This window comes from Rhyacophila brunnea, unplaced genomic scaffold, assembly GCF_057557595.1.
Source record: "Rhyacophila brunnea isolate RB1 unplaced genomic scaffold, BYU_Rbru_1.0 scaffold_1, whole genome shotgun sequence".
NCBI lineage: Eukaryota > Metazoa > Arthropoda > Insecta > Trichoptera > Rhyacophilidae > Rhyacophila > Rhyacophila brunnea.
In genome coordinates, this window is record NW_028232751.1 from 25,783,340 (window position 1) to 25,808,550 (window position 25,211).

At 31.3% G+C, this 25,211-nt stretch overlaps 1 protein-coding gene across 1 annotated transcript in view; it reads right to left on the reverse strand.

The window, feature by feature from the left end:
• Positions 1-25,211, reverse strand: part of LOC147079620 (frequenin-2) — a 701,586-nt gene that overhangs the window by 622,727 nt on the left and 53,648 nt on the right. Inside the window, exon 2 of the mRNA XM_085942575.1 lies at positions 6,890-7,114. Within this exon, the coding sequence (XP_085798701.1) occupies positions 6,890-6,953 (64 nt within the window). The 5' untranslated portion in view covers positions 6,954-7,114. The remainder of the gene's footprint in view (positions 1-6,889; positions 7,115-25,211) is intronic.

Below are 25,211 nucleotides of genomic sequence, written 5' to 3' on the forward strand. Positions count from 1 at the left end.
CTTGTCAAAATTATCCCATTCGTTTAAAGTTTTTTTTCATCATATTTATGTTCAGGTACAATGTGTACAGTAACTTTTCATGTTTATTATAATTTAATTAATATACATCACACATTTCAAAATTTATCACACCGTACTGCACAAAAATAATCAAAACGCAAAGCTCTCGCGCATTAAAGCGAGTCTTTTGAAAATTGTTTGTATTTAATTTAATATAAAATGTGTCTTAAAAGTGTATTCATAGAATTTTAATTGTTTACATATTTACATTATTATTCATTTGAATTTTACGTGAAACATCAAATATGTGGTGGATGTCTTTATAAAAATAATAAACTTTCCTAACTTACCCTCAAAAATATAATATATACAGGTTTTTCATTTCCTTCTAGAAGTAGAAATAAATTCAATGCATTTGCTACGGAATTTTCTATATACATATTTTCACATCGAATTACCTAATACAATGTAGATGTTCTCTTGTTTTTAGGCTTTGAATATATTTGAATAATTTTATATGTAATATGAACTATACAGCATCAGTGATAAAGGTGAATGCGAGGCCCACATTCAAAAGAGAATACCAATGAAATGAAACACTATGTCAAACCAGAACACATATTGTAAGATAAAAAAAATACAACCACAATGACTGAAATACATGTAGTATAGTTTAAATCTCTGGTCTGTATTATTTTTTTAACGCCTTCAGAGCTTAGATCGTATCGGTAAGAAAATATAGTTCACCTGATAATGACTGAAGATAAATGCTAAAATGACAAAAAGGACATAATACAATTACATCGTCCACAAGCTATACCTTCGCGACAAACCCTTCTCGGTTTCCCTTCGCTACACTGTATTTTTGTCCGAATAAAATAACAGCTTTGAATTAAACATCTGATGGTTTTAATATGTCTGTTTGAAGGTAGGAGAGGAAATGAGTGAGCTCCATTCAGATCGGTAAACCAAAAAAAAAAGGTTACGTAGTATCCACTATTATAATATACTATACTATTATAATATACTATTGCCAGGAATATAAAAATATCACACAAACTCACACAGATACTAACAGGCCACGCAGCAGTGTGAGCCTATCTAAAAAGTTTTAAATTGAGGGACGATGACTGTTGTCCATGTGACGGCTACACATTTCAAACTGTGTGGAATGTCATCAATGACTGCCCTATACTAAAAAAGGAGCGATGGAGTAGTTATCAAAACGAAATATAAGCATATTCTTGACACGTGTTTAAGTTTATCTCATATTCTTCCACACTCGAGATCGGTTGCCTGTCTCTCCACACCCGTTAGGTATTTCAGTTTCCATTATTCCTGAGTTCCTGCTTCTGAGCCTCATAATCCAGCTAGGAAGAGTTATCAAGAATGATAAACTATTATAAAATAACACAAGCTGCAAATCAAATCCAAATAACATGTCGTCACAACAATCTATCGTGTCTTTTCCCTTCCAATTTGTGTAGCAAATTTCACATGAACTGATAAATTTTAAATGCGAATGACAGGAAACTATTTTCATATGATTTGCAAATCTGTCATTAATAATGGATATGTCATAAATAATGAAATTTTAAATTATAATACTGAACAGTAGATATGACTTGTGCATTATTTGCTTCGCCGCAATAATGTATAATTGTGTTTCAACTTGTTTAGTTACTTACATCCGAATTTACTTATAATGATTAGCATCAGTCTGGAATTTCATTCAATACTATTTAAACTAGATACTAATCGACAATTAATCGAATTCAATTACACAGATAACCAAGTTATGTGCGATTGTAAATTCTACATTCTATTAGTGTTATTCACAAAAGATTTCTATCACTATTTCATGAAAATAAAGTGTATTAATGAAATCAATATTTGAAGGAGGAGAAGTTAGACCAAAACATAAAATTATATGCATCCAATATTTCAATGTGATATAATTATTAATTTTAAAAATAAAATTCTTATAATTTTTTTATAAAAAGTAAGTACAATATGTTAGATGTATCAATATGTATGTTGTGATGTAAAAACATTGCTTCTAACTCAATTTTTAATTGTATTTCACGTGTACTCATTTAATCTTCAGCACTGCATAATGATGTTTCAACTGTAACTAAAATAATCCTTTGGTAGGAATGCCTCTTAACCAATGCTCTAGACCAGGGGTTCTTAACCTTTTTGCGATAGCTGGGGCATTTGAGATTTGGGATAATAGTGGCGGGCGCACATCGGATTTCTAGATTTAAGTATTATGCGGTACATTTATTATATCGATAGATTATGAATTTATTTACATTTAAATGCCTATGAGGGTATTTACAAAAGAAGCATAAAATACCCGTGCAGTTACATATCGTCTCTGTTCTGGCAGAACACACTAACTGGAGAATACTAGTTTTGTGTAATTTGACTTTGAAGTTGTTAAAATGTTTGAAATAATGGTCTATCATGTGATTTTATTAAGTAATCGGAAAAAGGATGACTTTTAAAATAAAGACTGTTATTTATTAAGAAGATTTCCAGACGGTAAAGTTTGAAATAAGGAACATTTTGGTACTAACTCAGTATGTAATTTTTTCGAATTAGTGTCTTCTGCCAGAACAGTATATCGTCACTGTTCTGGCAGAAGACACTATTTCGAAAAAATGATATATTGAGTTAGTACCAAAATGTTCCTTATTTCAAACTTTACCGTCTGGAAACTTTCTTAATAAATAAACAGTCTTTATTTTGAAGTCATGCTTTTTACGATTACTACTCACATGATAGACCATTATTTCAAACATTTTAACAACTTCAAAGTCAAATTACTCAAAACTAGTATTCTCCAGTTAGTGTGTTCTGCCAGAACAGAGACGATATTATGTTATAGAAAATAAAAAGAGATAAAATACAATAAACAGTAAAAAATATATTCAAAATAACACAGCCTATTAGTGCAATATTTGACATTGCATTTCACTTCCTAACTTTTCAAGACCAAAAACAAGGTCTATTATGTTCATGGTGGAAAATAAAGATTCGCACAAATATGAGGAATCAAAACAGGATTTAATTTTGTAAGCTTCTTTTTTCAAAAGAGGGGTTTTTAAGGGGTTCGGTTCGATAATGGAAAACTGCTTATTAAAAATACTTCAAATAGCCACCATACCAGTGAAAAATGCTTTCTTAATAAATTCGCTGTCAAAAAATGAGTTTTTACTTTGTACCAACAAATAAGAATTTTTAATGGAAGTAATGCCGGCATTTTTATTTTTTTACGCGGTTAGTAAAAAACGTTTGCTGTGTAGATTGTCCTGTTTTTAGTTGATAAATTTTCCATTTTCTCAACACTGTCGGGGGCGCACATGCGCTCGCGGGCACGTGGTTAAGAACCCCTTCTCTAGACCCCATTGCTAATTGGTACGTGACCGTAATGTGCACCTGAACTGAATAAAATTGTATCCACTTCTATATTACAGCAACGACTTTTAATATTGTTTTATTGTTGACTACTTTCTTCTATACTAATTTTATTTCTCATCTCTAACATAAAAACAATACGGTTATATGATATGTTTGTACAAATCTCATAATTACCAACTATTTATATTTAATCGCATTCTAACGGTACTCTTTTACGATAGTTATTTATAATACATCACTAAAGCTCATAGCAACCGTCTTCTGAGCTTTACGGTATTTTATATACATATATATTATTATAACTTCGTCGGAAAGAAAAAGTTTGCTATCAAAATGGAAATGGCTGGAGCAATATTCATTTCGACGCGGTATTTCATGGGAATCATGGCTGTACTCAGTTAAAACTAAATACCACATGGTCAATGTTAACATTATGATGGTGATACATTACATAAAGGAGAATGTTTCACCTGCCAGAGGCATCTAGCGGGAAAGTCATCGATAATTGACATTTAAAATATTTCAGTTAATCAATACATTAAACATAAATATATATAGTCATATTATATAAATTCAAAAATAAACTTACAAATTAACTGAACGTTATAGAGCAGGGGTGGCGAACCTATGGCACGCGAGATGAATTTGCACGGCACGCGAATGAAAACGAATAAAAATTTTCAAAAAAGTTTTACAAATAAAACTATATACTTACCTAGATTTAAAAAAATAATGACGACATAGCCATGCGCTTTTCCTTCAGGTTTTAATATTATTTTTACCAATCGACGCGCAGATCGCATTGTACAAAAAATAGCAGGCAAAAAAACGAGCCGACTGCGAAAATTGTGCAGCCTGCGGCCCGCGGCGAAAATATATTCCTAAAAAAACGAGCCGACTGCGAAAAATTTAATAACCTGCGGCCCGCGGCGAAATTTTTCACCTAAAAAAACGAGCCTACTGTTTGGCACGTCAGACAGTCGAAAAATATTTTTCGGGAAATTTTTGCACGGGTATGTAAAAGGGTTCGCCAACCTGTTATAGAGTGTCTGATCAATTTATTACATAATATTAAGTTTATGTTTAAAAAAATTGTTAGCAAATTTCCTGCGTCTTTTAAATGCTTATTGATTATTTTAAATGATGGTTATGTGTAAAATGTATTAAATTGCAGTTTTTTTAAAAACATTACTCTAAACCTTAAACTGGACAATACTTTGAATTCAAATTTGGTGATTGTACGAAAACAGATTTGAATGAAAAACGCCACAACCATAATATATTACGTGCGTTAAGCCAAGGCTTAAGTAACAAACAAAAAACAACCCTTAATATATGAAGATCATTAATTAACGAAGGGTTAATTGAGGGTAATAGTTGCAAAGCTAGTTATCTCCATAGATCTTTATTGCGAGATTTTTACAAAAAATATCTCCCGTCATGTTAGTGACTACAAAAAAAATTGTTAATTTGACAAACATATTATTACGTGAGCGCTTGTTTGAAAACCAAAATGGCAAAATAGATTTTCCTCAAATAACTATTATTAAACACTATTTTGCTAATAAGGACTCTGGGAACAAAAATGGCAGTTGCTATATTCGTAAAATGTCGACAAATTGACAATAATAGATAATTTCTTTCATTGAGCAAAGTATTCTTAAATGTTGTGTATTATGTACGAATAAAAATAGCAGTTTATAAGAGTTTTATTAGAATTTATACCTAAGATAAAGAAAATTCACATTTTCACTAATTTACCAACATTTTACTAGGATGAAAATTGCCGTTTGTGTTCTCAGACCCCTCAAATAATATAATATCAGCTGATAAATTTAACAAATTTACAACAAACTTTCAAATTCAATGTAATTTACTAGCAAAAGAAAATGGATTTAATATTAAATTAAGTAAACATTCGAGACATGCTCGTCTAGTTCTTCAAGAAAATCTAGTTTCATTATGTTACTATACATTAAACTGATAGTTGAACTACATCCTGAACAAAACATTAATAATACCATTTATCATATGACTCGGAAACCTGCAGCATGAAGAATGCTGGGCTCGTGTGAGCGGAGCGTGCTGCGTGGTGTCTTCGGACCCATCCATGACACAAACTCGGAGAGGGAAAAAATACAACGAGCTGTACTCTTTAGAAGACTGGTTCATGTATAATAGAATGATCAATCCATGCATGATAGAAAACTGACGTTCAGGAAACCAGAAAACAAACAAAGAGCTAGTCGACCAATTGAAATAGGAATGTGCCGATCAGATTTTGAAGTCATTGGAAGTACACAACTGGAGGGAATCGGCTTTGGATATTTGAGTCGAGACCGACCTTAGGTTTTAACACCAGGAAGAAAAAGAAGGCATAAATAGCATGATTATTTGCATGTATAAAAATTAAATATTGAAGACAACACAACTGTCAATTATTATTTATATATCTATAATATTTATGATATCTGAGGGTACTTGAATTTGAATTCTAAATGATTTAAGTTTTGTTATATTGAGTTTGAATCGTTTTTCAACTTCAAACCGGGTTTTTAATTTCTGCATATTCATACACTTAGGTACCTCTAATAATTAAAAATAAATATAAAATAAAAATAGTAATTTTGCGAAAATGAGTTTTTATTGACAAAAAATTCCTTGATTTTTTCTTTATCGTTCACAAAAAATATCCAACGTGCTAAGTCATCTTAGTTGGAAGTTATAAATCTCCAATATGATGTATTCCTACCAAATTTTATGATGAACATAACTAAATAACTCGATTGCGCAAATCGGAGAAAATGAGCACGCACTCGCGGTGTTCAACTGCGGCAATATATACAGACTGTGCCAAATAAACCTCCAATGTAAAAATATCTACGTTTAAAATATTTCTGCAAAACTTATGAACAAATTTTATTACCCAAAATAATGTGAATAATATTACTCCGCTAAACTGTATTATTATTTAATTAATTATTATGTTCTAGATTTTTTAAAACCGTTTTTTGTCTCTAAGTTGTAGTAACCTACTTCTAATATACGTTAACATAATATGTGTTAATTAAAATACCTAATATTTATAAATATATAAAAATATGAATATTGGAAAGTACAGAAAATGCCCTTTGTATATATACGACAGATTGTGCTGGGCACTTGAAAGTCCCTAAAATGATTTTAATTTTATCAGTATAATATTAATATAACAATATAAATGTTTACCAATTAGAAATTAAACTGTATTACAAGAGTATCGATTAAATTAGCAAACAAATATACCGAGAACTAATTTATTCTATGGCTTGTCTCTTTATAAATTTTGTTTTTTGAATATTTTTTTTATTTTTTTTGTTGTGATTTTAGCATAGTATAAATTAAGGCTGAAAATAAAATCCATCATGGTGACAGTGAAACAATACAGTAAACAGTAAAGGAGAGTAAACAAAAAAGCACTCACAGTATGTGTCAGTCGTTAGACGATCGATCGTCTCTTGTTTCAACTTGGAGTTTTTCTTTCCCATTTTGTCGGAGGGTGTCCTCTCGCGGCGGCTGATGCGCTATCCACTCGGCCCTCCTCTCGAGCCCCTCACCACAACACTTCTTGAGGCTTCTTGCAGAACCCGCCCGAAACAACTCTTGGATGCAACAGTTCTTAGCGCAACTTACGTTTCACTACGCGTCACTAGCGGTTTTGGTCGCCCCACAGCATGAATGAATTGATAAAGAAAACACACCGAATTAAAAACACAGATTAGAATAATTCAGGCGTTTATTTAACGACAAAATTATTCATAATACCTCACCGATAAAATAAATACTTGCAACCGTTAACAATAATTGATTTAATTAAAATTCTAATTTATAAGATACATAATTTTGAAAAGTCTAAGAAATATTCTTGCACCGAGTAAGTTTCGAACCATCGAATTACTAATTACATAAAAATTTTATTATTTCGTTCTGATAATAATTACAGGATTAATCGTGTTTTATTAATAGAGTATAGTTTTTAAATAACTATTAAACAGTTGTAATAAATTGTCTATAATATGTTTGCTGAAAGATCTATGTTGGTTTATTTTGGGCTTAATACTCAATTAATTAAATAACGCAAGTTTGTTTCGCTAGAACAGCTTCTACTGTTATTTTTTTTAAATAAATCGATACTTACAAGTTTTATTTAATTACTATGGCCTTCCAGTAAGATTGAATACCAAATAAAATTAATTATAAGAATACACAATTAAACATCGACCCACTTTAAAGTTTTTGATGTAGATAAATGTTTACCTAACGGAATAATTCTAATTTAAAAGTAAATTAATTTTCATATTTTTCCGTTAATTGAATTATAATAATAATTATCGTATTCAATAAACAGGTTTACTAGATTTCTAAAAAGTCAAATAGCTCAGAGTTTTCGTGCCGTAATATGTCCAATTATTGGTAATAAATTTTTGTTGTTCATAAGAGGCAGAAAAAAAGACATGAAAAACATCTGTTGCCGGAAAAGCTTTCAGACTTTTTTCTTGCTAAAAGAAATGTGCATTTCCTGAGTGGAAATTGTGTTTAAATGAGAAAATTCATAAGACTTTCTCGGAAAACATAATCTGAACAGTATTTTTTTAGTCTCATTTGAAACGTAGAATAATAAAAAAATTCAATATTGTTCTCATACAATAGTAGGTATAATAATTTATCATAATAATATAACTGAGTAATGAGAATACAACTGAGACATTTTTAACTTATATTGATTTAGAAAAAATATATTAGTGATGAATAAAAAAGTATGAGAAAAACGTATAGTATACAATTACCTACCAACCAACATTATGCCAGTCGGCGTTCTAAATGTCATTGTATCAACATACCAACTACAAAGGTTTCTGGACTTATCACGTTCCCTGTGAGGAATTTGAAGACAAGCCAGTAGGCCGAGACAACTTATAGCTACTGAAAAACTGCTTACATCGACCATACTTTCTTCAATAAACAGTATATTTGACTGCAACTCATAATACACAGAAATGTATAGATCTACAGAGGCGTATGCATAAAGAGATTATCTTGGTTACGCGACCTGATTAAGTAACTCAATATCCAAAGAATCGGTTATTTGATACGGTCCAGGATAAGGAGTTGTACCGCAATTTGATCACCAACCGTTATATTATATAAGACGACACGGAGAGCAGAAGATTATTAAATCATCCCACGAATTAAAATAAATTCAAAAACTAATCCTATGTAATAATATCCTACTTGACTTTTCAATTGCTAATGAAAATTCAAATTAGGCTGATAGTAATTTTTAAATATGTTTGTAAACGCTGACGTTGGTCAAGCGGTTCGAATTCCGGGTCTGGCAAATTCACATGTTGTTTTTCAATCTTCATTTGGACCGAGAGTGATCAAGTGACTAACATCAATTTCTCGTAAAAACAAAAATCTGTCAATACAACCTCCACTCTTTGGAGGCTCATAATATGATAAGCATAAAAACGAACATGGTAATGTAATGTAATTTAAATGATGTGCAAAATATTCTTAAATCTATTTAATATTAAATATTCAGGTTTTTAATCTCACAATTGAAGTACTGAGCATTGCATTAGACTAATATAAATTCATCCGTTATAACGTTAAATAAATTGACTTAAAAGCTAAAAACATGACTGTAATTAATTATGCATAATATTTTAACGTAACTGTAAAAGGGGTCTCGTTGTCAAATATTCCTTTATTACTTTTACACGAAACTATATAAATATTTCTGTATTTGTACTAATATTTTGAGTGATCGAATGAGGACAAGTCAAGCCTTCACAATCAATTTATGTCCGATTGCTATGCAAATAATAACGATATTTTATACACCTTTATGGCATGTACTTTTTCAATATTGGGAAAAATGGTTATATATAAATATTGTCATACGAAATAATTACATGTTTGAATTTAGTTTCATGGTAATGCGAAAACTGCTCCTAATTTATTTGATTAATTATCTATCATATTTACAAAAAAAAAAAAAATTCATGAAACATCATTCGACTTTTTTTTAAATTGCAAATTCACGTAAGTATTAAATACATAGAATAACTACAGGGTGCAAGAATTAGCAGTACGGGAAGCTTAAAACTCATACGTAAATTTTAGTTACATTGATTATCCCATTATACCTATATGCCAACGCTCATTAAAGATTACTATAATGCCTTTAAAATATATGTTTCTTTTCCAATTGATAAATCGTATGTAATACACATCCTCACGTTAAACAAAATCAAAGAAATTCGATAAGCTGTCAAACAATACTGATATAAGAAAGTTCTGAATTGTCCTTTTACATAAAGCATTTTATCTTACGTCTACTTATCTAGCAAGTTTTCATACGTATCGTTGTGATAATTTTGTCATTAGATAGATGTGATTATTTTAATTGATATGTATTTTAGTTATAATCAATTACTCTGCACTTGTAAACGCCACCGTGTTGACTTCACTAAACGATTAATCAAAGTATTTTTATACCAATGTAAACATCAAATATTTTTTCACGCTCAATATGATTTCTGATTGTAATAATTTTAATTGTATAATAACAGTCAAGTCTAACTTGTCGATTTCGGGATGGACTTTGGTTGATCGCATCATAGGAATTGTGTCGTGAAAATGTAAAGCCTACGTGACATCGTTTGACGCTTGTTTCATATTTCATTACTAACGGCTTTCCGAAGGAGTGATTATAAAAAATAGTAGATATGAATCCCCGCGCTGTAAACTGAGGCGTAGTTTCCTCTCTCCGTCTTGAAGTATTCTCTTTTCACAGCATTGTATTAATTTGTCCCAAAAAAGACCAAAATTTATCATTCTTTGTGTTTTTACATACAAGTGTTATTTTAACGGATTCAAGCTCTGTACTATTCCATTTAAGTCGTTTTTTGCGACCCGGGTTTATTATTTATAAATAATAATGTTCTATTATAAGGTTTTGACGATTTATTAAAATATGCTGTGGAGTGTATACTTATTAATAAGATAGGGTTTTTACTAATTAGGTTTTTTACTGATACTTCAACTATTCATAATTTGTTTATTGTATTTTTGTGATCTTTGACTTGATAGGTAGGTAATGGAGTTTTTTTTACCTAGTTTATTGTATTTATTTATTATATAAGCTAGAGTTAAGAGTGTTCGTTGTCAGTGTGTGAGTGTACACGATGCCTGAAGATGCCAAAAGGCGAAACCTGGGTCGCAAAAAATGACTTAAATGGAATAGTATAGAGCTTGAACCCATTAGAATTTAAATTCAAATTCCATCAAGTACCTTCAGTCGATAGTCTTAATATTACAAGTGTTATTGTTTAAATATCCTATAGATTGATAACGAGAAAGTATATTGGATTCCTATCAATTTATATAATGAATATATCACAGTCCACTTGAAGATGAACATGTTTGTAATTTAATAATACTTTTTACAAATCTGTAAAATTGTTTTGTTGTTTACAAATCTGAAGCAGATTTAGATTTCCGCTACTGTTGAAAAGTCTAACAAAATATAAGCTTCTACTTGAAGTCGTGATAAGAGATTATCTTTAAGTATAATTGTTATATGCTCCAACAAAATATTCAGTTAGAACCATTGTTACACGGAACTGATAATAGCATAGTAGTGTACAAAGTTACATTCGCCAAATGATAAATTAAGCAAGGATGGCTCCCGTTACGTAACGCTGATTAAATCTTCTATTGTTTGTGGATGCTGAGCGAAGGTATCCCAAATGAGCCAGCTGTATGCTGAGAATCAGAAACCAATTCGTAAATTAAGCAACCTTTGGCAAACAGCGAGACCAAAATATAGGACTGCGGGGTTTCTTTGTTGACTTGGTATTTATTTGTAAACAAAGTCAACAGCAGTGTGACAGTGTATTCTGTTTTAATCATTTTCGTTTTTACTCAAGAGTTCTTTTTAATATATTTTTAAGCCATGACAATAATAAGAACGCAATTATCTTTCAGCAAGACGAGTTATATCCTGCTTATCTACAGGATAAGATAAAATAACAATCATCTCGTACTATATTTATATTAAGGTGACATTTCTGCTTTAAAACAAGGTATCCATATAAATAATTTTATTTGCAGCTTATGCTCGGTCAAATGCCATTGTAATTAACTAATAATAAAAATTTTAATATGTATTTCTTTCACACATTTTGTCAAGACTATTTCGTAAAGATAAAACCTGGTCTAAAACTAGTCGCGAAATAGTCCGTATTTCTTCACCGAATATAAAAATAAACTAAATCATACGGTGTGTTAAATAATAATCATCTGCCTACTAAATCCAAATTAATTGCAGTTTCTTATCGTTATTATGGCAGGGATTAATGTTTATTGGAATTCTATTTTTTTAATCCACGTATACAATTGAATCGATCGGGTTAACCTATTACCAGCAGCAAGAATTCTTCAAAACCTAGAAACAGTGGAAGAGTTTGTATATCTGGGATCGACCATTAGTGGAAAAAGCGGATGTGATGTAAAGATAAGAAGTTGTTCGCGGATTGCGGAAAATGCGATGACACGTTTTACCACTATATGGAAGGATTGGAGAAATTCAATTACCACGTAAATGATGCTTGTTCAAACATTAGTGTTCTCCATACTTTTATACAGTATCGATTCATAGACCCTAAGGGCAAGGGAGTAGAAAATAATTAAAGCTAATGCCTTCAAAATGTGGTGTTGGTGCCGAATGCTTCGTATTTCTTGGACAGAGCCAGGCAATTATCCAGAGACTACAGATAAAGGAACAGCTCGCGACAATACCTTTAAGATACGTTTGCAGTTTTTTAGACATATTGGAAAACATGTGGAAGAAACTGGTGATTTTGGGTAGCCTTCAGGGAAGACGAAGCAGGGGAAGAACGATGGCACTTACTGGGAGCAACCTTCATTCTGCTGAAAGGGGTGAAGAGTCTTGGTCGTTCATAAATTGACTGAATTTCAAGGTGGCCATGATCCTCAGCCATTAAAAACGACAGATAAGAAGATTATAAAAATGCAGCACGCAAATATAATAATTTTATATCTCATATGCGCAAGAAAATTCAGAATATAAGACGCTAAAACTGAATCACATAAAGAGGGCGAGAAGCTAAATTATAAATGGTCTGATTCCCTGAAGAAAGATTGGAGCTGCATAGAATGCCTTGACCGATATTTTTCAATTGATTTTGAATATTGTAGTGAGCTAAAAGAAATGCCCCTCAGGCGAAACCAAATATATTTTTTCTTTGAGAATGAAAGCCTTAGTTTGCTCTACAGTTACAAAGAGACAGAAAAATATTGTAAAATAAAAATGTTTCCGTGTTTTGTTTGAATTGATAAATATACATCATGTATTTTTTTTTATATTTTGGAAAGATATGCAATCTTGGGTAACCAAGAAACGTTTATCAATGAAATCGAAAGTTTTTATCCAGAAAATATGACAACAATTCTTACTACAGTTCAATAATACTAACAAAGACTTAAGAATAATTGTAATAGCCACTAAAATTCTAAATGCAAAATTGTGGACTTTTAATAATAAAAAAATCTTCAAGTGCCTTTGATTGAAATCTTTTTATGTATTTTCACAACAACTAGCAACACTCGCGGAACTCCTTCTATAATGTATACGGTGGAACTACAGGATCCTGGTTTGACCTGAAACGATCCAAGAAGACTAGCGAGCTACAGGGATTTTTTAAGGCACCACATGGTACCCATATGCTCCAACTAAGAGCCGAATAATAAGAAGAAGAGAATATATACATGAGCTTTAATCTTCTAATTATATCATTCACGTCAGTTGGGATTCAGAAAACGTCTGCGATCATTCATGGCTATTGAATATTGAAATATGTGGCAGTTGCATTATATCCCTATAACATAGACATAATACAAAATTATTCACCATGATTCAAGTGTACGTGTAACGACCAATGGATACATCATTATGACCGTGACCGTGACCGCACATAGAAAAAATCCATACTCCATTATGGATAGTGATTGAAAAACATTTTTTTCTATTCAGTGTAAGTATATCGTAAAGTAACTGATTAGAGTTAGGTTGAACCCTTCAAGGATTTATTTATTCATCGAATTGGTTCCACATAACCCCACACAGCCCATTTGTTTCATTGATTTCAGTCCGAGCTTAGGAACGTATTATATTAATTCTTTTACTTATATACCTACGTACTAAAGTTGCCAACAATTCTAGTATTTTTAATATTAAAATTTTACAAAATTATAAAATACATTTATCGCTAAATTAAATACACACAGCTTAAAAATATATTCGAGCAATTTATATTTAATCAATTGTAGATGCTTACAGTGTTTATTACTTGTTTAAACTTTGTCAAAAATGAATAGAGAGAGCGAATAATGCAATATAATGTAACACTTAAAATAAAAATGCGAGGTTAGGCCTGGATCAGACACGAGCTATATTTTCCTTAGGGGAATCTCCATCTGCCCTAACTAGATCTTGGCGTCCTGTAAAAGCTCATAAAATCAACCACAAGAGATCTTGTGATTCTACGAAGTGCCGCATATTGTCCATAATATACTACCCAAGGAGCAGGCATAAATAAAGAAGAAGAAATATATTCGTATCTTTTAATAATAAAACAATATTGTAAGATACGATGTTTAAGCAATTACAAAATTTCTTTATTTCCCATGATGACTATTCTAATTTTTTTACTAGCCCACACAACTAAGTCCACGTTATAACTTTTGAATAATAAATAAAATACTAAATTAAATCTACATTATTTAATTGTATAATTATAATGTCGTGATGTTGGGTCGGGTCAAAGGTTAGAGGGGTGATGGAGAGTTCCCTCCAGATGGACAGACGATATCAGAAGTTGCACAGGTTTCATATTGACGAAGACCAGCGTGACGCTTAATGCCGCGCGAATATAGCAAAGCCATTGAGAAGGCTGTCAGTAGGCCAAATCACCTGGGTCACGAAGTCCCAAAAAAGAAGATGACATACCTTATTAAAAGATATGTATAAATGGTTATTTTGTATTTTAGGCTTTAACTTTCCCATAATCATTGTTTTCGTATTTTTTCATTCAGTGTATGAATAGGGATGTCATAAATACTAAATTTTCCAGTTTTCCAGTTAAAAGTAACAATGATTTCATTTCCAGTGATTCTAAATAATTATTTTGTTACATAATATTGATGAGGACTGTTTGAAAAATTTCTGGAGCACACTCCACCGCTGCTACACTACAGATAATGACAATATTCAAGATTTTAATACTTTTGAGACGCCATATTATATAACACTTACTATTACACTATTTTTGTCAAATCTAGCAGAGATGGTTTATGTATTTTCTTATCGAGTCTAGTGTATTGTTTGTCATAAATAATAAAGCTGGCAACACTGTCATGTATACATATGCGCATGGTCTACCATGGTTGGTCGAGGAATTAAATTCGATTCATTTAGCAGGAGTACACGATTATGTTCGCTTCGTATGCATCAATCATATTACCAGATCCCCTGCGTATGTATGGTGGAAACTCAACATTTTACCGTTTAACTTTTCAGCGCTCTAGGGCTTATTTTCGATTTTATTTTAAAAACTCGAAGGAAGTCGATCGAGGTTCCGGCTGAAATATCATTGAAACGCCGCTTAAATTCAAAAGTCCTGGGACCGTATCGACCCGAATACGGAATATGCCGTTGCATATAAAGTGTAACATAAAAAAAAACATTTAAGTAAAGATGTTTCTAAACTTGCATAAAATTATAACATTAAGTAGCACGATTAGCTACAAAAATTAAATAAATATTAAAATCATATGATTTAGAGAAGCCAAATTAATACAACATGGCATCTGATTGATTGCCGGAATTCCATTTTTTTTTTTTGTAATAAAGACGTCTAATTAAAATTATTCAATTTATAACTAAAGCTTGAAATTAATAAATATTTATCAAAAAGTAATAAAATGTAATTAATAAGAGTCTCATAATTCAAGCATTGCCTTTAATTAATATAATATTCAGGAATAATAATATATATTGTTGTCATGATTTTGCTACAGCCGTCTGTATTTTTTTAATAATTTATCAATAATACCAGATAAATAATTTCTGAGAGCATGGACGCACGTTAAATCTCTCAAACGGTGTAATATTTAATCTATTTTTAAATAAAGTTAATTATGTTTCCAAAAATACGTATTCTTAAATAATTATCATATTATCTGAAAGATTTTCTGGAATTAGTCAAAAGTGGGTTAATTATTTTCTCATTTCGGAGTTATAATGTATAATGTGATTTTATTGTTTTTCATGTTATTTTCTCCTTCCAAATTCAAAATCAAGGGCCGTGAGCTATCTGTAAAGATGATTAGGATAACTTTGGTGTTTCAAACTATCCCTACATGTGAAGAATTAATAAAATTAAATATTTTCGCAGTCTTCAGAATAGTGTGACAACCTAAATCTATCTAATTAAAAAAATCGGTGAGTGTACTTATGTTCGCGCGTTAAAAGTTATACTTCTTTGGCGTAATAAAACAAAATAAGCCCTTACCTGAGTCTATTAATATTACAGTGGATTAGGTTGATGAAAACGTACGTGATTCATCTGTGTCTCATATAGCACATGATAATTGTAATTTAATTATTGTATTGGACCAAAACTCATCTTTTCCATACAGCGGTTATAATCGATTCAGAAGTGTCCATGATGAATTAATAAAAAATCAAATTTTAATAATTTTTTTGAATTTTTTACGAACTCAACATTCACAAAATGTATGTATTTATTGATATATAATTTTTCTCATAAATAATACTTAGGTACATAAATGTAGTCTCAAATATTGATACACAATCTTTACAATGAAAAAAATTGAAAGTGTAGAATGTTAGTCTCCATAAATTTGTTTATAAACATATATATTTATTATAACACAATATTGATTATGTTTACAACACGTGCTGTTTACTCGGTTGTATTGAACGACTAACTAAATGCGCATGCGTATGAACCCCTGAAACCGAAATAAATATAATCATAATAATAAATTATGTGTTGCATCGGCGCGCGCAACTTCCATCACACGCCATACGTGTTACATCGGCGCGCGCAACCTCGTCACACGCCAAAAATGTACTCCCAATGTACCCAAATGTTTTCCCAAGCGCACTAAAAGAAGTATAACTTCAATAATGTATATTATCAATTTTTAAGGAGAATCAAAGAATTATTTTTCAATTTTAATTTATATTTACGTGTCGGTTCATAAATTCGTGAGTATCGGGTTCGAACCCTAGGTCTGCCAAAATCACAATCTATTGTTTTTTCAACGTATGTTTGTAACCAAAACATTTACCTAATATAACGAGATCTCATCGTGAGGCAGCGAAGATCCAGATCGGATTGTCGAGCATATTGTAGAGCGTCTTGTAAATAAAACTACATATATGTATTTTTTTATACATTGCGGGTATTTTATACATTCAAAAAGCCTTCATGGCGAAAATGGGTTATTTATGGATAATATTTATGATATATTTAGCACGTTTTAATGGACATAACCAAACATATTTACTGAAAATGTCGTTATAAGTTATAATATTAACCTGATTGAGTTCTAATTTTAGTTAGTTTAGTTGATTCCATTAAAACGTGCTACTACCTTCCCAGAGAACGAAATGAAAAAGATGTTTAAAGTCTCGCGGTCCACCAAGTAAACTGTTTAGCAGGCGACAAAGGATCATATCGCTGTTTTTAGGTCGTACACACCTGGTTACTCATTCAATTAATACTACTGGTCCGCCCATAAAACAGCGATATTATCCTTTGTCGCCTGCTAAATAGTTTACTTGGTGGACCGCGAGACTTTAAACATCTTTTTCATTTCGTTCTTTCGGAGAGATATAAGATTATAAACATAAGTATATCAAGTAACTATAAAGTAGACATTGACATTATTAATAATATATGTATTAAGTTTGAACGTGAAGTCCCAAACGTGCGTCAGCAAAAGTTATTTCGTGACGTAGTTTTAACTATTTAATGCAGGGTAATTATAAAATATCCAATATTCCTTTGTTCAAATTGCTCTCTCTAATTGACACACACGCCCTTATAGCTAAGTAATGTCGATATTCAATGAATTATCTATGTAGGGTGAAATTATTTTTTGTGTATGTTTAAAACACAGCAATAATAATTTTCCAATGCTCGTCGACAAAGCAATTCGGCGGCAGCCTCTAGTGAAATGATTTTCTGTTGACATAGTGTTATTAATAAGTGTTTACTATGGTCCGAAGACAAATACTCTATTATTCAGGAAACCATTTTCGTTTAGCCGGCGATAAGGTCGCGAGTACACATGCCACAAGTAAAATCAATTTTCTCAGTATTGTATAGAAAATGTTCATTTTTATCTGTATTAGAACTGAGTCGATCAAAACTACCCGCATTAATATCATTTATAATTTATAATGTACCACATACGATCATAGTCATACTTATAAATCCATTAAACGTTATGACTTAATTATTATTGTTTGTATAGTGGAACTTTTAATTATGAATATGCGAAGATGTGTTCTTCTCGTGTGTGTGAATTAGACCAGGCTAATGTGATTTTGAAGGCGCGATGGCCGAGTAGCTTTCGCATCGATATAATATCCTGGGTAATAGAATCCTTGGTCTGGCAAATACATATAATTAGTTTTTGGAGTCAGAGTATGGAACTAATAGATTAAACAAGTCGCTACATTTCTCATAAAAACAAAAATCTATTAATACAAACCTCCACTATATGGAGGTACATAATAATATAATCTTATAAGGATCTAACATAGGTCAACAAAAAAATATGATTTTTGTCAAATACGGTTTTTATACATCAAACCTAATACAATACTCAGAGTCCTTGCAAATAATTATTTCATGCCAAAACTATGGAAACTCAGAAATTTGGTATATTTATAATAATATTATTGTAATATAACGGAGATTTTTATATATTTTCATAATTTTTATACAATATGGTAAACTGAACTATTTATATATCTATATATATATATATATAACTATACAGCAAACAATCATAAGATACTGCAAGTCCCAAAGACTACGATGGGCGGGACATGTGGAGAGAATGCCTGAAGTTAGAGCGCCAAGGATCATGACGAAGTGGCTACCCCAACGGAAGAGACCCAGAGGCCGTCCAAGAAGGAGATGGGCTGACGCCGTAGAAGTGGACTGGCTTCATATAGGAAGACCCGCTAACTGGAGAAGTGTGGCGAGAGACCGGAGTGAGTGGAGAGCAGCTGTGGAGGAGGCCAAATCCCACCCCAGGATGTAGCACCGTGGAAGAAGAAGAAGAAGATTATAAACTTGTCAATTTTAAAAAAATATAATCAAAAAAAATCTGTATTTTTAGGACTGCTTCGTTTTTTACATTTCTTTGGACATACTGTTCGCCGTAGCCCAGACACCTACGAAAGATAAATTGTTTTTCACAGAGTGCCTGGTAAAAGGGGCAAAGGGCGAATACCGGTAAGTTTGAGTGACCAATTGAAGGAATTCGCTAGAAAACCGATAGTATCTACCATAATGCTTGCAGAGTATATGAAAATTTGGAGAAAGTTTATTCAGAGTTCCACAGTATCTATTCCAGAGTGATCACGATACTCAATCGTGATAGTTACGACGAGGAATCGTACTAACTAGTAAATCGTCTTATGCCCACACTGTAAATATGCACATTTGTTTCTTTAACGGCTTTAACTGTCTATCCTTTGTGGAAATACATTTTTATTTATATAATATATAAGTATTAATTGCTTTGTAATTCGTGATGATTCATTGAATTTCTTTCATTATTGAAAAATTAATAGTCATTTTTATTATAAAGTAGCGCATGGAGATAACCTCATTGACTCCAGACCATTGGACTCCTCATTTCTTAACCGGACATGGTGGTTTTATCTCCAAGCTCTGTCAGCTTGGCCTAATAGAATATCCGACTTGGTTATGTGGCAAATTGCAGGGTGCCGGTCATTTCCTGCGAGTGTTCTTATAATAATATTATGTCGGTCGAAAGGGAACATGATCAAAGCCATCAAAGTTCACATACAAAATAACGTATTCAAGATTTTTTAAACTTCAGGATATAGTCAGAAAAATTGTGGAATAAGACTTGAATGACAAAAATAGCCGAAACTAGAGTCCCATAAATTGAGTTTCACTTTAGGTTATGGGCTGTCGTTATCGCGAAAAAATCAAACATAACTGAGACTCTACTTTATAAAAATCTAAAAAATCCAAATTAAAACAGAGATTATGGTAGACAACAAGTACAAGAGTAATAATTAAGTATACCCATTATGTTATTATTATACTAGAATAAAATTTCGATGTCAGAAATAAGTAGGTATTACATAAAAATTTTCATTATTTTTACTTCGCATTAAGTTTATAAATTGACTAACTATGCTTTTAATTCGACTTCTAAAAGCTTGGTTTTTTCCGCAACAGTGACTAACATGAAAAACGAATTATGACAAAAAAAAGCTGATTGTTTTAGCGGGAAAAGGCGGCCATTAGGGGTTTTATTATTTTGTATGGCAACTAAAAAAATACTTCTTATGTTAGTTTTCATAAGAAAATAAATACGTCAAGATTCGTGTCGGAAATATCTGTGGGGAAATTCAACAGTTAAATTTGATTACCTACACTAGCGATCGCTCGTCAAAAATAAGAATCAAATGATGGCAGGTATAATATAACCTTCATGTTATATATCGTTACGTTTGTTTTTTTTTTAAGACAAAATAAGGCAATATCAGTGAATTGATACACAAAATGTGCAACAATGAAACACAATATGTAGTACGTACCTATTCCAATTAGTTTAATAATAATCAAGACTTTGTCCACTTCAATGAGACATCGTCAAATGATACAATATTATAGATATTTATACGATATTCCGCATCGAGTTGAATGTCTTAACTTGAAATCTGGGACTCACGATTGTACTTATTCAAAACCAAATTCCGCCTATTCGATGCTTGCAATACTACCGACTATAGGTGTAATGAGGATATAAGAGAACGCACTAAGCAGCCTCTCGTTACGCTGAGAGTGAAGAGCGATGTAGGACCTGACTCGGCCACGTGCTGCGGCTGCCAGAAGAGACTCTCATCCTGGTTTGCCTATTCTTCAAAACAAACGGATTCCGGCGTCTTGAAAGGCCATTAAATATTATCTATAGAGTGTATACGGAGCTACGGGATGCTGGTATGATCTGGAACGACGCAAGAAGACTGTTTAGCGATAGAGATACTTGAATGCGCCGCATGATGTCCATATGCTACAACTAAGGGGCGGATATGACCGTAATAGAAGAAGAAGAATTATTTATTATTAAAACTCTATTTTTTTTAGAAAAATATGTATTTTTGATAGAATACGGTAACGAAAAATTATATGATGATATTTAAATATTTTAAATATATGCATTATGATGAAATGTGTTGTACAATGGCGGATGTACATGGCAGCAAAAAACTAAGAACCGATAAGAATGGAAGCAGTTAGGGGAGGCTTTCATCCAGCAGTGTATCGACGAAGAGGTACATATAGACTAATACTATATTATTTACTCAAAACATATATTAATTATTATGCCCTTATATTTGTATTAACTATACACAAACATGTTAACTAAATCAGTAACTGTCACATTGTACATGTTGTAATTTAATTCGAAGGCTTGTTTTTTTACCTCTATCTACACTAAATAATTCACTGTTATTCACATTGTCTTCTGTCACATGTTCATCATAGAGCTACGTCTCAGACAGTTTGTTCAAAACTATTGGTTGCGTCACGTTCAAGAAATATTTCTGTTTTTGTAATAAAACATAATATTTTGTGCGCGGCGTTACTTGGGGCACGTCCACGCTCTGCAAGAATGCAAAAATATTCATTTTATTTTCATCTCAGCAATACACTCAGAGCAAAACGCCAGCAGAATGGGGTAGTTTATCACAATATAAATAATGACGTAATTTAAATTCAAATTGGTGCTCAAATTAAATATATATGTATTATATAAACGTAAAGTGCAATCTTTACTCGTAAGCGGACCATATAAGTTTTCATATATTAAATATTAAAGTATAGAAAAACAACGATTAACGTAATTATACGTACACCGAATTGAGCACTTCTACGGGGGGAAAAAACATTATCATGACATTGACTCTGCAATCCAGTGTGGATCTTAACCGCTCCACGACGAGGTTTCTTAACATTTTTAATGAGAAATGGATATTAACCAATTGCTTAAACTGTGCATACTTTTATTTCAAACATATTGAAAAACAACATGTGAATTTTGCTAGAACCGGGAATTGAACCCGAGACCTTTTGCTTACCAAGTGGATAAGTTACCACTTGTCTATCGTGGGCGCATGCATAACATAAATTTTCGGTAAATCAGCTACGTACCATATTTTATTTTTCTACATACTAGCCAAAAATTATTGGCACGCATCACATTTATTTTAACAGGCGCGTCATGATTAAATGCTTTTATCATAAAACAAAGATTTCAGAATAACGATATTTTCCGGAGAGGCGCTCAATTGGGTCCATGATCTGGATCAAAGATTCCTTGAAATAATAAATGATGTTTTTTTTTCAGATCCGTGATTCAAACCCTCAACCACGGCGTCAGAAAAGGGTACTCTGCCATATTTATTTATGGATATAACATTAACGTTATGTTTGCCATGTATATTTTTTTATTTATATTACATTATTAGGCATTCATAAAATCAGGAGATATCAAAATACAAAACAATTATTTGCAATAGCAATGTATATGGAATATAATTTACATGGAAAAAAGTATATTAACTACAACAGCAAAATATGTAAATATTTATTGTGGATATTGCAATATATTGCACTATAATAATTATTAAGGTTTATTATGAAATTACGTGAACATAAATCTGCATTGTGTCGTTAGATTTCAAATTCAGCAAAGTCCAAAATTTATGAAACGGAGAAAAACAGCTTTTTCGTTTTTTCGTATGCATAGTCACCAATATGATTGATTATAGCATTCTAAATATAACGTAAGTAATCTTAATAAGTTCCACTTGTTGTAATTTGCATTTTTTTTATAATAATGGTCAGTGATTGGCCTAAATGGACGTGGTTGGGTGTGTTATGGGAAGTTGGATGGAAGTAACTGATAAAAATGCCGAACTTTGACTTTGATTTACTTGGTATATAATATAATTTGGGTAATTAATTCGAAAATGAAGAAATGTTAGTGGTTCTACGGCAACTGACAAATAACTTTTTTGTTATAAAATGAAAAATTCTGTTATAATCTCTCGAGTATATTCAATGTGTAATTTCACCCACTATGTAAAATTATCTTTGACATTCAAAAGCATACGACACAAAAATCGATTTTATTGAAAGGATGCAAATAAATAATTAATATTCATGTTGCCAACATTATTTTGCTAAAGTAAATTTATTCGAATAAATGGTCAACACAAACGCGTATTGAAATAATTTGAAAATACAATACAACGGAAAAATAAACTAAAAAAAACAAACAATTCGTGCTTGAAACAAATACAACCTCGTTTACCATAAATAATATTATTTTGCAACAAAAAAAAGTTTGGTTGGTAATTTTTCGCAACGCCTCGCACTCTTTGTGTGAAAATTAACAAACGTCTATAAAATGAAATAACATAAAAGTCTACAATATAGCCTTTAGTAAGCCTTTCTTTCACTGCAATGTTTTCTGATGAAAAATAATAGGATTGTCTCGTTACTTTTTCATGGAAATTATTTTTTTCTTTCTATAAACTATCTGGAAAATGTGATTCTATTTTGTTACAAACAGTACAAAACATTCATTGTTATAAAGTTACACTGCTTTCCCGTTAAAAACAAACAAACTTTATATTTGCGAGCATAAAGTTTTTGCTATACGCATGAATGCACTAAATATTGTGCAAATCAGTCATTTTTTTTTCAATTTGAAAACAATTTCTATTATTTCAAATTTAGCATAAAACAAAATGTATAATAATAATATCAAATTATTCCACAGTGTGATATTATATACAGTTATGTTGTCTTTTTGAAATAAAGACTATTGTATCTCTAAAAAATGCATTCTGAGTTAACTATAGGTACAACTTTTATTACTATTCTATCCTCTATCCAACAGTAAGACAGTCGTATATAAATTTTATTTTATTCTAGAGCTATTCACAAAAATACAGCGTTACTTCTAATGAAATTATACGTAGGTATGCACTGGCATAGGACTGTAGTAAAATATTTACTACAGTTAAGTCGTAGCTTGAAACGTATTACTTTTTACTTACTAGGTACATCTACATACACAACTCTCAGACGTCAGTTTTATCATTGGGATTTCTGAGTTTTTTTTTATTTATTTTTTACCAAAATACATTTACCACTACCAAAGATTCTATACATTAGTTTACGACTTGGTTTAGTAAAGATCATAGCCTTTTTGCATTGCATGCGAATATAATATAAAAATTATGATTTTCCACATACTAGAGTCTGATTCCGGGATGTCGATATAAAGTTTTGTATTACATACAAATATAAAATTATCTGCAATAATTGTATTTAAAGTATTCAAATATATTTTTCTACTGGTGATAATGTGGGCATGTTAGGTATGGACTCTATGTAAAATAAATTTAATAATTAAAAGATAAAAAGAACTTTTTATATACAACGTGTTTCGTATATATTAATAATTTAGTTGCTAGGACCCTAGACCCCTAGCAACCAATAATGGTGTCTAAATAACTTTTCATACAAAACAGAATTAACTGAAAATTAATTCAATTGTACTTAAAGATGGTTAAAAGTATTAAAAAATGCATTGGCATCGTGTTCGATATATTCTAAAAGTTTCAAATGTCTAGCTAGTCGGAAAATTAGTTAAAAATCGATTGCAAGATTTGTACCGGACAAAGAACCACCGGACAAATAAGAATACGAGCTAAGAAAAACGTTGTAAAAAACGTTATAATAAAAATTGAGAGTGGCAACGTGGCATGTAAAGGTACACTGTATGTATATATAACGAGGAAAAACAATAAATGTCAATGATGTGATGACAGTCAAAAAGCTGATTAAATGACTCAGGAATATCGCACGATGAATAATGAAGTGCAAGCAAGCATGGTAACCAAGAAATACGGTGAACAATTTCATCAAGTTTTTCTAGAATAATATACGCCATTGACATATATGTGTTATTGCTAATATGTAAAAATGCTATGACGATTAATTACGATTCAATTCTATTTGATAATCCATCTCTCAACTAATCATTTTAGGATAACCTGTTTCACGTATTTATTATCTACTCATCATTATAGTATGCTATTTTAAATTTAATACACACGTATTCGGCAACCTCACAAATTGGGCATATAAATAAAAATATTATATGTAATTGACTGTTGTATATAATCCAATTTTTTTATTCTTAATCTTAGTGGTATTTTTTCAACTTCGAATAGCGACAGACACGTTTTTATCAATGTCTTTAGTATATAATGCATATACACTGCGCATTATTGTGTTCCATTCCAGGGACCTCTATGAATATTTATCTAT